The following is a 13,650-nucleotide window of genomic DNA, read 5'->3' on the forward strand; positions in this document are numbered from 1 at the left end:
ACATGATATACAACAACTTGCATTTATACAGCATCTTTAACGTAGAAAAACATCCCTGGTGACTTCAGAGGTAGAATCACACTAAAATGGACACTGAGCCAAAGGAGCAGATAAGGAGGGGTAACCAAAAGTTTGGTTGAAGAGGTGAGTTTTAAGGAGGGTCTTAAAGGAGGAGACAGAAATGGAAAAGTGGAGGTTTAGGGAGGGAATTCCAGACCACCATCGCCGCCAACGGTGGGAGATACCCTGAGGCCAGGGGTCAGAAGGTTGTTGACACATGCATACTCCGAGTAATGTCACGATTAATTCTCATTTTGTAATGCCCAACATGCCTCGGAAATCTAAGCAGTAACTTGTTTATTGGAATTAAACAGTTGTAATCATCACATGCATCGAGGAGCACAGATTGCAACTCAGACACCACGCCCACATTACAGCCTGTAAATAAGGACCAAGGGCCTAGACAGAGTGCAACCAGGACTCCCGAGCCCAGAGAGAGAGAGAGTGTGTAACCAGGAGTCCCCAGCCCAGACAGAGAGAGCGAGAGTAACCAGGAGTCCCCAGCCCAGAACAGAGAGAGCGAGAGTAACCAGGAGTCCCCAGCCCAGACAGAGAGCGAGAGAAACCAGGAGTCCCCAGCCCAGACAGAGAGCGAGAGAGAGAAAGAGTAACCAGGAGTCCCTAGCCCAGAGAGAGTGTAAACAGGCGTCCTCAGCCTAGACAGAGCGAGCGAGAGTAACCAGGAGTCCCCAGCTCAGAGAGAGAGTGAGTGAGAGGGAGGGGGAAGAGAGAGAGAGTAACCAGGAGTCCCGAGCCCAGAGAGAGAGTGTGTAACCTGCAGTCCTCAGCCCAGACAGAGAGAGCGAGAGTGAGTGAGAGGGAGAGGGGGAAGAGAGAGAGTAACCAGGAGTCCCGAGCCCAGAGAGAGAGTGTGTGTAACCAGCAGTCCTCAGCCCAGACAGAGCGAGCGAGAGTAACCAGGAGTCCCCAGTCCAGAGAGAGAGAGAGAGAGAGAGAGAGAGATAGATAGAGAAACCAGGAGTCCCTAGCCCAGAGAGAAACCAGGAGTCCTCAGCCCAGACAGAGCGAGCGAGAGAGAGGGAGAGGGGGAAGAGAGAGAGTAACCAGGAGTCCACGGCCTCGCAATGCGGTGTTACTGTTACAGATTAATGAAGCATTTCTAAACACCTGCTACAAAGGAAGATTTCAAAAGGCGATGGTTCTATTTTACCTGTCAATTGGGAAGTCGATGACTGTGTGGAACCTGCCCTGTAACGCTGCAGGTCCATCGCCCACTTCGATGTACTTGCTGTCTGAAGTGACAGGTGAGCTAATCTGGACCTGGGTTCGAGCCTGGGCCTCCTCCAGGGTGAGCAGTTTGGTGGAAGGGGACGACACGAGCAAAGACTTGGGCCGTGACAATGACGCGTGCCCTGCAGAGAAGAACGGAAACATGGAAGGACAACTTACCACTAAAATGCTCCCTCTTCATAGCCGCACAGTAACAGACAGTGCTTACACAGGTCTTTGTGGATGTGTAAGGGCAATATTTTAGTGATTTAAAAAAACTGAAACTCATTGAATTCAGCAGGCCTAGAAATGTTGGATGAGAGCATCATTTTGGATATCCCACATCTACCTCACCGAAAGGAGAGCCACAAATAATGCACAGCCCAACCCCACAGCCCTCATACTCCGAACAGCCTATCCTATAGCACTCCTCCAGAGTCCTGTCTGACGGCTCCTCACTCCCACCGAGAATCCGATCTCACAATCCTCACTCCCACCGAGAATCCGATCTCACAATCCTCACTCCCACCGAGAATCCGATCTCACAATCCTCACTCCCAATGAGAATCCAATCTCACAATCCTCACTCCCAATGAGAATCCAATCTCACAATCCTCACTCCCAATGAGAATCCAATCTCACAATCCTCACTCCCACCGAGAATCCGATCTCACAATCCTCACTCCCAATGAGAATCCGATCTCACAATCCTCACTCCCACCGAGAATCCGATCTCACAATCTTCACTCCCACCGAGAATCCAATCTCACAATCCTCACTCCCAATGAGAATCCGATCTCACAATCCTCACTCCCACGGAGAATCCGATCTCACAATCTTCACTCCCAATGAGAATCCGATCTCACAATCCTCACTCCCAATGAGAATCCGATCTCACAATCCTCACTCCCACCGAGAATCTGATCTCACAATCTTGACTCCCAGAGAATCCGATCTCACAATCTTCACTCCCAATGAGAATCCGATCTCACAATCCTCACTCCCACCGAGAATCCGATCTCACAATCCTCACTCCCACCGAGAATCCGATCTCACAATCCTCACTCCCAATGAGAATCCAATCTCACAATCCTCACTCCCAGAGAATCCGATCTCACAATCCTAACTCCCAAGAGAATCCGATCTCACAATCCTCACTCCCACCGAGAATCCGATCTCACAATCCTCACTCCCAATGAGAATCCGATCTCACAATCCTCACTCCCACCGAGAATCCGATCTCACAATCCTCACTCCCAATGAGAATCCGATCTCACAATCCTCACTCCCAATGAGAATCCGATCTCACAATCCTCACTCCCACAGAGAATCCGATCTCACAATCCTCACTCCCACAGAGAATCCGATCTCACAATCCTCACTCCCAGAGAATCCGATCTCACAATCCTCACTCCCACTGAGAATCCGATCTCACAATCCTCACTCCCAATGAGAATCCGATCTCACAATCCTCACTCCCAATGAGAATCCGATCTCACAATCCTCACTCCCAATGAGAATCCGATCTCACAATCCTCACTCCCAATGAGAATCCGATCTCACAATCCTCACTCCCACTAAGAATCCGATCTCACAATCCTCACTCCCAATGAGAATCCGATCTCACAATCCTCACTCCCACTAAGAATCCGATGTCACAATCCTCACTCCCAATGAGAATTTCACAGCCCTCCCTCAGAGACTCATCCCTTAGCTTCCCCAAAACACACATCTCCCTCCACAAAAAGTCAGCATGATCTCACACTCCCATTGCACCTAAAATGAGCCTTATCCCAAAGTCAATCATAGAACCATAGAAGAGATACAGCACAGAAGGTGCCCATTCTAATCCCACCTTCCAGCACCCGGTCCGTAGCCCTACCAGTCCTCCTGCTTGTTCTCACAGCATCATTACCCAAAAGACCTTTATTCCACAGCCTTCATCCCCCAAAAGATAAATCACCTACCTCATACCTTAATCCTTAAAATGATATGCACCCTCCATACACTAGATTAATCAAGGCCTGGATTCATTCTGGGGAAATCACCCGCGAGGCACACTCACAATGACATTTTCATTCGTTCCTCGTGCAGTTGTATCCATATACTCTGGCTATTTTCTTCTTGCCTTGCTCTCTGCACTCAAAAACTGTTGTCTAGCACCCCTTCCTTGGTTCCATAAGATGTGGACTCCATCTTCTCCAGTGTGGAGTTGTACATCAGACTATGGATGGTGCAAACTCCTACAGCCCATGGTTATGTACTAGATTGCCAGCTGTATCAACCTACATCTAATTTAAGTTGATTAAGGATCAGAACCCTAAAACCCAAAACAGGTCTCCCTGCGAGGTCTGAGGCGGGGATACATAGCAGCTGCAGAATGAAGACAACCCTACAAGGGAGGTAATCAATCTGACTTCTTCATTCACCATCCTCCACACACTGGAGAAGGCAACTAATAGGACAAGGACTAGGAGGAGGTGCACCTTTATTGGGGGGCGGGGGAGACATCTCAGTCATCAGAATAGATCTACCAAATGCATCATGGTTAAGTATTGTTAAATCTACACTGTAATACATCTACACAGCTGCTTAACAGATGCTATCAACTGGACTTAATTTGGTGATGCCCAGGAACAGACTTGGATTAGGTGAAACAAAACTCCAGTTCCAATTTGTGTGGAGAAGGATTAAAGGAAAGGCTTACACTCTCCCGTTCTAAATTAAACTGAGACACTACTTTAGGCAGAAACCCGTGCCCTGACCACTATGTGGTCAAAGTAGCAGATCAAAGAGGGCTGATTGACTAACAAAGCTTATAACCCTCAAACTCTGTGCCAAGTCACCACAGGCTGTTCAGGAGGGTCTCTCTCTGAAGAGATGTAGCCTGCCCGATGTACAGTACCGGAGAGGCATGGAGATGCCTGCGATCCTTTCTACCAATTCTGTTCTGTGTAATATGTGACATGGACTCAAAACATTCCTGAGGAGTGCAAGCCAAAAATTCAAAACTCAATAGCGGTGTCGTGTCTGGGCATCAGACCCTGATAATGGCCAGAGATGGTAAATGGTAGAAAGTGGCACTGTAATTTGAATCAGTGATGAGCTAGTTGTTCTGTTACTGATAGGCAGGTGGCGCCAGCTATCCTGCTCCTTTGCTTCTTTCTAAATAGTTGACTAGACGGAGATATCTGGAAAAAAAATAAACTTACTAAATATTTAAGTGTACAATTTCTGCAGGAACTAAGAGCGTCGTAAATCATCATCAAATGAGCAAACCCAGCACATGGCCGATCCGGAACAAAACCAGACTGGATTAACTCAATGAGGGTATGGAGAATATGGAGGGCAACAGTTAGATTATTACTTCTACACTGAATATTCTACAAGGTAATAGGTTTATACCCAAGCAGCACAGCAGAATGGGCAGGGACCTACCTGCTCCCTCCCGGATTACTGAGCTGAGCTTGGAGCTGAACAGTACGTCCACATGGTTCAGGATGAACTCCACCACCACAGACTGGATTCGAACCTCCATAAAAGCAGCAGTGCCACTGAAACAGGCCGATTCGATCTGCCGGGACCTGAGAACAGAGTCAGACCAGTCAGAGTGAAACAGGGAAACATGCAGCTCTGCCCAGTAACACAGACCCCGTCTCCCGGTAACACAGACCTGGGGGTAAATTTTAACTTCAAGCTGGGAAGGGAGAGGGGGGGAGGGGTAGGGGAGATTTTTGGGTACGAAACTCAGAAGGTAAGTGGGCGGGTCGTGATTGCTTAATGAGGCCAATCAATTGTAATTCTGGGTTTCACGCCCAGTAGGGAGAGAGGAAGGGATCATGGGCCGGGGAGAAGATCGGGGCGGGGCGGGAAGAGATCGGAGGGCCGGGAAGATATACAGGGCGGGACGAGATCAGGGGGGCCGGGAAGGGAGGCGGAAAGAAGATTGGAGGTCTCTGGAGGGCGGGTGAAGAGTCAGAGGTAGGTGGGGCATAATCGGGGCAGCGGCCGATAGCGGGGGTCCTGTCGGCCAGGTGAGCTTGTTGGGCCTGGATGAAGCACCCCTGCTCCTCCGGGCCCACAAGCAGAGCAATAAAGGCCCTCACTCACCTCATGGATCCGGCCCTTCCCGCCTGCTTTCACCTGACGTGAATGGGAAGCGATGGGAGACCTCTACAGGTGAGGTTAAATTCATTTTAATCTTCCAATACACAAAATATTAAGTACCTCAAATGTCTCAATGGGGTACATTGCCCTTTTAAGTATTGGCTCGCCGGCTTTAAGTGGGGACGGGACTTCCTGGTGTCTGCTCTCCACACGCAGACAAACCTGCCTGGGTTAAACCCGGAAGTGGGTGAGTTGGAGCCGGGCTGCAGTGCCGCTCCAAAAAGCTGTTATTTTAACCTCCCACCCACCCCCAACCCACCTGTTCTTGGGGGTTAAAAGTTACCCCCTCATCTTCCATATCAGTACTTCATTTGTTGTAAAGCGCTTTGGGACATCCTGAGGACATGAAAGTGCTATATAAATGCATGTTTGTTCATTCTTTATGCCTTATGCTGTACCTGACCAGGGAGTGCTTGATATGGGCAGTGGTGCCATTCTGCCACCTTTGTGTTAAGTCATGTAGCACAGCAAGGTCCTGGAACACTCCAGTTACTTTAACAACCTTTACAAAAATACAACAAAAATTATCTTCACTGCGCAGCAATGAATTTACACTGCTGGTTTAACACTCAATTTCCATTAGTGAGCACCTCTGTAACGTGTGCCCCATGACATCGGGTTTTCCCGTCCATGCTGCTTATTCATATTGCACCATTACATTATTCTGCAAACGTGACTGGAAAGCACCCTTAAACACAAAGGTGGCAGAATGGCACTGCTGCCAACATCACACTCCCTGGTCAAGTGCAGCACACTTACCTGCAGAGTACAACTCCTTCTACTCTACCTCAACAATGTCCACCTGAAAAGAGCAGCACCTATGCACTGTAACTGAGGCTGCCAGTTTAGTGCTGCTTGGTGCTCCCTGGGTCCAGACTGAACCTGGTTACATTAATCACCTGACCTGGTCAACACTTACACCCTAGGCCTTGAAAGGTGACTCTCAACCAATGAAAATCCAGATGATTAGGAATGGGAAGTTAAGGGTATAAAGTTTCATTTTTTCAAGACAGATAAGTCACAATGAACAAACTTGCATTTATGTAGCACTTTCCACGGCCTCTGGATATCCCAAAGCACTTTATCCAATGAAATACTTCTGAAGTGCAGTCATTTGTTTTGTAGGCAAACATGGAAACTAATTTGTGCACAGCAAGGTCCCAGAAACAGCACTGAGATGTCTGTTTTAGTGATGTTGACTAGGGGGTCAAATGTTGACATGGGCATCAGAATTCCCCTGCTCTTCAAACAGAGCTATGAAATCTTTTACATCCAACAGAACAAGCAGGGCCTCAGTTTAACTTCTCATCTAAAAGATGGCACCTCTGACATGGCAGCACTCCTTCAGTACTGTACTGAAGTGTCAGCCTAGATTACGTGGAGAGGGGCTTGAATCCACAACCTCCTGACTCAGGGGCAAGAGTGCTACCACTGAGCCACAGCTGACACTTATAAATAGATGAGGTAGAAATAAAATATGGATAAAGTTAAAAAATGAGAGAAAGTATGGGGGGTAGGGGAAAGGATGGCAGAGTGTGCAAAATTGAAGGGCTTAACATGTTTTATTTTGAATTAAAGTCCTGAATCTGCTGGCAATTTAAGTTGATATTTGTGAATGAGACATTTTAATAAATGTTCAATGTCCAGTCACAGCCTTGCAGATAAGCAAAGAAAAGTTTGGTTCATGATCTGTACCAGCCATTAACAACATTAACACCTCCACAGGCTACTTCTATCTATAGAAATCTGATAGCTCAATTATAGAACAGAAAGACAGTGCTTTATATGTTGTGTCAATAACCTCAGCTTTAGCAAAGTGGTCCTTTGCTTTTTGTGGTATACATTAACGATTTGGTCTTAAACATAGGGGGCATGATTGAGAAATTTGCGGATGACACAAAGATAGGCCATGTGGTTGATAGTGAGGAGGAAAGCTGTCGACTGCAGGAAGATATCAATGGACTGGTCAGATGGGCCGAAAAATGGCAAATGGAGTTCAAATCGGAGAAATGTGAGGTAATGCATTTGGGGAGAGCAAACAAGGCAAGGGAGCACACAATAAATGGGAGGATACTGAGAGGTGTAGAGGAAGTGAGGGACCTTGGAGTGCATGTCCACAGATCCCTGAAGGTAGCAGGACAGGTAGATAAGGTGTTTAAGTAGGCATATGGAATACTTTCCTTTATTAGCCGAGGCATAGAATATAAAAGCAGGGATGTTATGCTGGAACTGTATAAAACACTAGTTAAGTCACAGCTTGAGTACTGCGCACAGTTCTGGTCACCACATTACAGGAAGGATGTAATTGAGGGTACAGAGGAGATTTACGAGGATGTTGCCAGGACTGGAGAATTTTAGCTATGATGACAGATTGGATTGGCTGGGGTTGTTTTCCTTGGAACAGAGGGGGCTGAGGGGTGATTTGATTGAGGTGTACAAAATTATGAGGGGCCCAGATAGAGAGAATAGGAAGGACCTATTTCCCTTAGCAGAGGGGTCAATAACCCTCATAGATTTAAAGTGATTGGTAGAAGGATTAGAGCGGAAATGAGGAAAAATGTTTTCACCCAGAGGGTGGTGGGGGTCTGGAACTCACTGCCTGAGAGGGTGGGAGAGGCTGAAACCCTCAACTCATTTAAAAAATACCTGGATGTGCACCTGAAGAGCCGAGACCTGCAGGGCTACGGACCAAATGCGGGAAAATAGGATTAGGCTGGGTGGCTCGTTTCTCAGCCAGCGCGGACACGATGGGCCGAATGGCCTCCTTCTGTGCCGTAAATTTTCTATGATTCTAAGCAGGCACACTGCTCTACACTACCCATCATCCGCATTAACCTACACCTCATCGCTCACTTTAACCTTACACAGTTGCCTCCAATGGTAAATGGGTCACCAGAGATCCCTGTAGCCTGACCTGACATACATGTCTCAAGACATTTTACACTGCCTAGCTCCAGTGCCATCTGTCACACAGGTGATCAGTTGCCGCCAGCAACACTTGACGTGGGTTTGACTATTTCGATTCTGGCAAAGTCAGTTTAACATTGAGGGCCTGTCCATCCCCAACATCGCAACTTCTCTGCAACTCTGATGGTTATCAGCGCGCCTGCTCTTACCTCAGAAGATTTGGAGCCCAGACGATAGCCAGATTCTTGGTGTGCATGTTGGTTATGTAACTGAAGGTTGCCAATCGAGCCAAGTGCCTCATCAGAAACTCCAGGGTCCTGGTCACGGAATAAACCACAAGTTATCCAAGTTTCAGCACAATATCATCAGAGGCCTCCTTGAGAACATGGAGGAGGAATTTCACAAGAACGGCAGTAACACTTCGTCCTAGTAGTGCTGAGACAACCAATTCAAAACAAGAAGAAAGCAGTTACAGGAGCAGTGTGCATTTACCCAGTGATGTTAATGCAATTCTGTTTATACATGGGCAAATTAATTCAGTTTTCGGAACAAATAAAGTGACACACGGTTGAGGAAGTGAAGCGAGCAAGAGTAACAGCACACAACATCCCAAACCAGTCATTAAGAGGAGATTGGCACACAATGCTTTGTGTCAACGGTCGTGAATAAAAACCGCGTGTGACATTGCCACAAGTGCAGCAGACTCTAAGAACGCTAACAGGTCTTGGTGTGATAGAGATTACTGTAACCAGCGTGGGGTTACTGCAGGCCGGAGGTGATGCCCATCACCCAAACCTACCGAAGTGGCAGTTCTTAACTTTCTTCCTTTGCGTGCTGCAGCTGTATTTCTGCACCAGAAATTACAGAGACACTATTACTACTTTTAATCGGAATGCAGAGATTTAAATCTATTCGATATTCAGCCTGCAACATTTTCTCCAATGCAAAATTTATCATAGCAAAGTTTATATGAAAGAATAGACATGTGGAACTACTCTCCAGAGTTCAATCAGATCGAGTACCTGTAATGAGGAGGAGGAAGCTGCTGGATCACATCGTGGATTTTAATCAAGCGATCCTCATCTGAAGCCACCGACACAGAATCCTGCAGGACCCAAGCACTCAAAGTCAGCACCCCACTCACGGTTAAAAAAAAATTAGCCCATTCCCCCCCAATGTCCATTTACACAGCCCCTCCCTCCCCATTGGGAAATGGCTTAGTGAGGGCAGGGGTGACAGGAAAAGGCTGTGGTGTTGGGAGTTTGGCCTTGTTGCTGTGTATCTATGGGTCCTTGTTCCTTTGTGTGTGTTCATGTCTGTCTATATACCCATTATGCTATAGTACTACTGAACAAAAGTGAATAGAATTTAGTGCAATAAATTTGAAAGTGTGCTGGAACATTATCTGAAGAATTATCAGAATGGAAAGAGCCAGTTTTTGGGTTTGCATATGTTGCTGTGACTGAATGCGTAGCTGTCTCTCAGTGTCCGACAGTTTTTCTGGAGTTGTGCCTGGGTGTTACTGTCTCATTGTGTGGGTCTGTGTCTTGGTGTCACTGTCTCTCATTGTGTGGATCTTTGGCTGGGTGTCCACAGAACCATAGAAAAGATACAGCACAGAAGGGGGCCATTCGGCCCACTGTGTCCGCGCCGGCTCGAAGAACAACCAGGTGCCCATTCTAATCCCACCTTCCAGCACCCGGTCCATAGTCCTGCAGCTTACAGCACTTTAGGTGCAGGTCCAGGTACTTTTTAAAAAGAGCTGAGGGTTCCTGCCTCTATCACCAATTAGGAACATAGGAACAGGAGTAGGCCATTCAGCCCCTCGAGCCTGCTCCGCCATTTGATAAGATCACGGCTGATCTGTGATCTAACTCCATATACCTGCCTTTGGCCCATATTCCTTAATACCATTGGTTGCCAAAAAGCTATCTATCTCAAATTTAAATTTAGCAATTGAGCTAGCAACTCGGGCAGCGAATTCCATACACCCACCACCCTCTGGGTAAAAAGTTTTTCCTCATGTCCCCTCTAATCCTTCCACCAATCAGCTTAAATCTATGTCCTCTCGTTCTTGAACTCTCCGCTCGGGGAAACAGGTACTTCCTGTCTACTCTATCTGGGCCCCTCATAATTTTGTACATCTCAACCAAGTCTCTCCTCAGCTCCAAGGAAAACAACCTCAGCCTAATCAATCCCTCCTCGTAGCTGCAATTTTCAAGCCCTGGCAACATTCTTGTAAATCTTCTCTGCACTCTCTCCAGAGCAATTACATCCTTCCTGTAATGTGGTGACCAGAACTGTGCACAATATTCCAGCTGTGGCCTTACCAGCGTTTGAAACAGTTCCATCATTACATCGCTGTTTTTGTATTCTATACCTTGGCTAATAACGGAGAGCATTCCGCATGCCTTCTTCACAACCTTATCAACCTGTACTGCCACCTTCAGGGACCTGTGCACATGCACGCCAAGGTCTCTCACTTCCTCTACCCCTCTCAATATATTCCCGTTTACTGCGTATTCCCTTTTACTGTTTGCCCTCCCTAATTGCATTACCTCACGCTTCTCCGGGTTGAACTCCATTTGCCACTTTTCCGCCCACTCCACCAACCCATTGATATCTTCTTGGAGTCTACAGCTATCCTCTTCAGTATCAACTATGCGTCGTCTGCAAATTTGCCAATCATGCCCCCTACATTCAAGTCCAAATCATTAATATATACCACAAACAGCAAGGGACCCAACACTGAGCCCTGTGGCACACCACTGGAAACAGATTTCCAAAGACATCCATCGACTTTTACCGTTTCCTGTTACTGAGCCAACTTTGGATCCAATTCGCCACATTTCCCTGTATCCCAAGGGCTTTTACCTTTCTGACCAATCTGCCATGTGGGACCTTGTCAAATGCCTTACTAAAATCCATGTAGACAACATCCACTGCACTACCCTCCACCATTCAATAAGATCATGGCTGATCTGATCCTAATCTCAAATCTAAATTCATGTCCAATTTCCTGCCCGCTCCCCGTAACCCCTAATTCCCTTTATCGGGGGATAGAATATAAAAACAGGGAGGTATTGCTGCAGTTATATAAGGTATTGGTGAGACCGCACCTGGAATACTGCATACAGTTTTGGTCTCCATACTTAAGAAAAGACATACTTGCTCTTGAGGCAGTACAAAGAAGGTTCACTCGGTTAATCCCGGGGATGAGGGGGCGGACATATGAGGAGAGGTTGAGTAGATTGGGACTCTACTCATTGGAGTTCAGAAGAATGAGAGGCGATCTTATTGAAACATATAAGATTGTGAAGGGGCTTGATCGGGTGGATGCGGTAAGGATGTTCCCAAGGATGGGTGAAACTAGAACTAGGGGGCATAATCTTAGAATAAGGGGCTGCTCTTTCAAAACTGAGATGAGGAGAAACTTCTTCACTCAGAGGGTAGTAGTTCTGTGGAATTTGCTACCCCAGGACGCTGTGGAAGCTACATCATTAAATAAATTTAAAACAGAAATCGACAGTTTCCTTGAAGTAAAGGGAATTAGGGGTTACGGGGAACGGGCAGGAAATTGGACATGAATTTAGATTTGAGGTTAGGATCAGATCAGCCATGATCTTATTGAATGGTGGAGCAGGCTCGAGGGGCCGATTGGCCTACTCCTGCTCCTATTTCTTATGTTCTTATGTTCGAATTCTCCTTGTCACTTCCTCAAAGAATTTAATCAGATTTGTACGGCATGACCTTCCCTGAACAAATCCATGTGTCACTCTCTCTCATTGTGTGGTTCCGCATCTGAGTGTCACTGTTTCTCATTGTGTGGGTCTGTGTCTGAATGTCACTATCTCTCATTGTGTAGGTTTGTGTCTGGGTGTCACTATCTCTCATTGTGTAGGTCCATGTCTGGGTGTAACTGTCTCATTGTCTGGGTACCACTGCCTCTCACCGTGTGGGTCTGTGTCTGGGTATTGTGATATCATTGTGAGAGTCTGAGTGTCACTGTCTAATTGTCTGTTTCTGGGTGTCACTGTCTCATTGTGTGGGTCCGTGGCTGGTGTCACCTTCTCTCATTGTGTGGGTTTGGTCTGGGTGTCACTATCTCTCATTGTGTAAGTGTGTCTGGATGTCACTGTCTCATTGTCTGGGTATCACTGCCTCTCACCGTGTGGATCTGTGTCTGGGTATCACTGCCTCTCACCGTGTGGATCTGTGTCTGGGTGTAACTGTCTCATTGTGTGGGTCTGTGTCTGGGTGTCACTGTCTCATTGTGTGGGTCTGTGTCTGGGTGTCACTGTGTCTCATTGTGTGGGTCTGTGCCTGGGTGTCACTGTCTCATTGTGTGGGTCTGTGTCTGGGTGTCACTGTGTCTCATTGTGTGGGTCTGTGCCTGGGTGTCACTGTGTCTCATTGTGTGGGTCTGTGCCTGGGTATCACTGTGTCTCATTGTGTGGGGCTGTGCCTGGGTATCACTGTGTCTCATTGTGTGGTTCTGTGTCTGGGTGTCACTGTGTCTCATTGTGTGGGTCTGTGTCTGGGTGTCACTGTGTCTCATTGTGTGGGTCTGTGTCTGGGTGTCACTGTGTCTCATTGTGTGGGTCTGTGTCTGGGTGTCACTGTGTCTCATTGTGTGGGTCTGTGTCTGGGTGTCACTGTGTCTCATTGTGTGGGTCTGTGTCTGGGTGTCACTGTGTCTCATTGTGTGGGTCTGTGTCTGGGTGTCACTGTGTCTCATTGTGTGGGTCTGTGTCTGGGTGTCACTGTGTCTCATTGTGTGGGTCTGTGTCTGGGTGTCACTGTGTCTCATTGTGTGGGTCTGTGTCTGGGTGTCACTGTGTCTCATTGTGTGGGCATTGTTGTTCTCAATAGATGATACTTTTACAATCTAACAGCCTCCTTGAAGCAGATTGGACTGGATTCATTCCACTTGATGAATTGTCGCTGGCAGATACAGACACTGGAGACACTTCAGTCACTGAGAAATAATAATGCATGATCTGTTTACTCTCACAGGGAGCAATGAGAGCCGGTACATGAGCTCAGCCAGAAGACATGGCCCTTGGCTTGAGGTTGGGATCGAGGCAGGTAGCATCAAAACGATGGCTATGGTGGGAAACCAGAAATGAAGCGTTGTCCAGTGGGCTTGTAGTGGGGCATGGGTGCTATGAGCATGGGAAACACAGGATATGGAGCCAGGCATACCCTGGGCCAATGATCCGATTGCCATGTTTAAATGATTGGTTACAGTTCACTGCCTGTTATGAACTTCTGTAAAACCGTTTA

General features: G+C 47.2%; 1 protein-coding gene across 5 annotated transcripts in view; it reads right to left on the reverse strand.

Moving 5' to 3' along the window:
* The window catches only part of LOC137301557 (rho GTPase-activating protein 32-like), a 469,652-nt gene that overhangs the window by 27,486 nt on the left and 428,516 nt on the right, over positions 1-13,650 (reverse strand). For all 5 annotated transcript variants that reach the window (XM_067971106.1, XM_067971109.1, XM_067971107.1 and 2 more), the window contains 4 exons: positions 9,387-9,469; positions 8,574-8,681; positions 4,729-4,874; positions 1,232-1,433 (listed from right to left, as the gene is read on the reverse strand). In XM_067971106.1, the coding sequence (XP_067827207.1) occupies positions 1,232-1,433; positions 4,729-4,874; positions 8,574-8,681; positions 9,387-9,469 (539 nt within the window). The remainder of the gene's footprint in view (positions 1-1,231; positions 1,434-4,728; positions 4,875-8,573; positions 8,682-9,386; positions 9,470-13,650) is intronic.

The sequence above is a fragment of the Heptranchias perlo genome, chromosome 33 (assembly GCF_035084215.1).
Source record: "Heptranchias perlo isolate sHepPer1 chromosome 33, sHepPer1.hap1, whole genome shotgun sequence".
Taxonomy (NCBI): Eukaryota; Metazoa; Chordata; class Chondrichthyes; order Hexanchiformes; family Hexanchidae; genus Heptranchias; species Heptranchias perlo.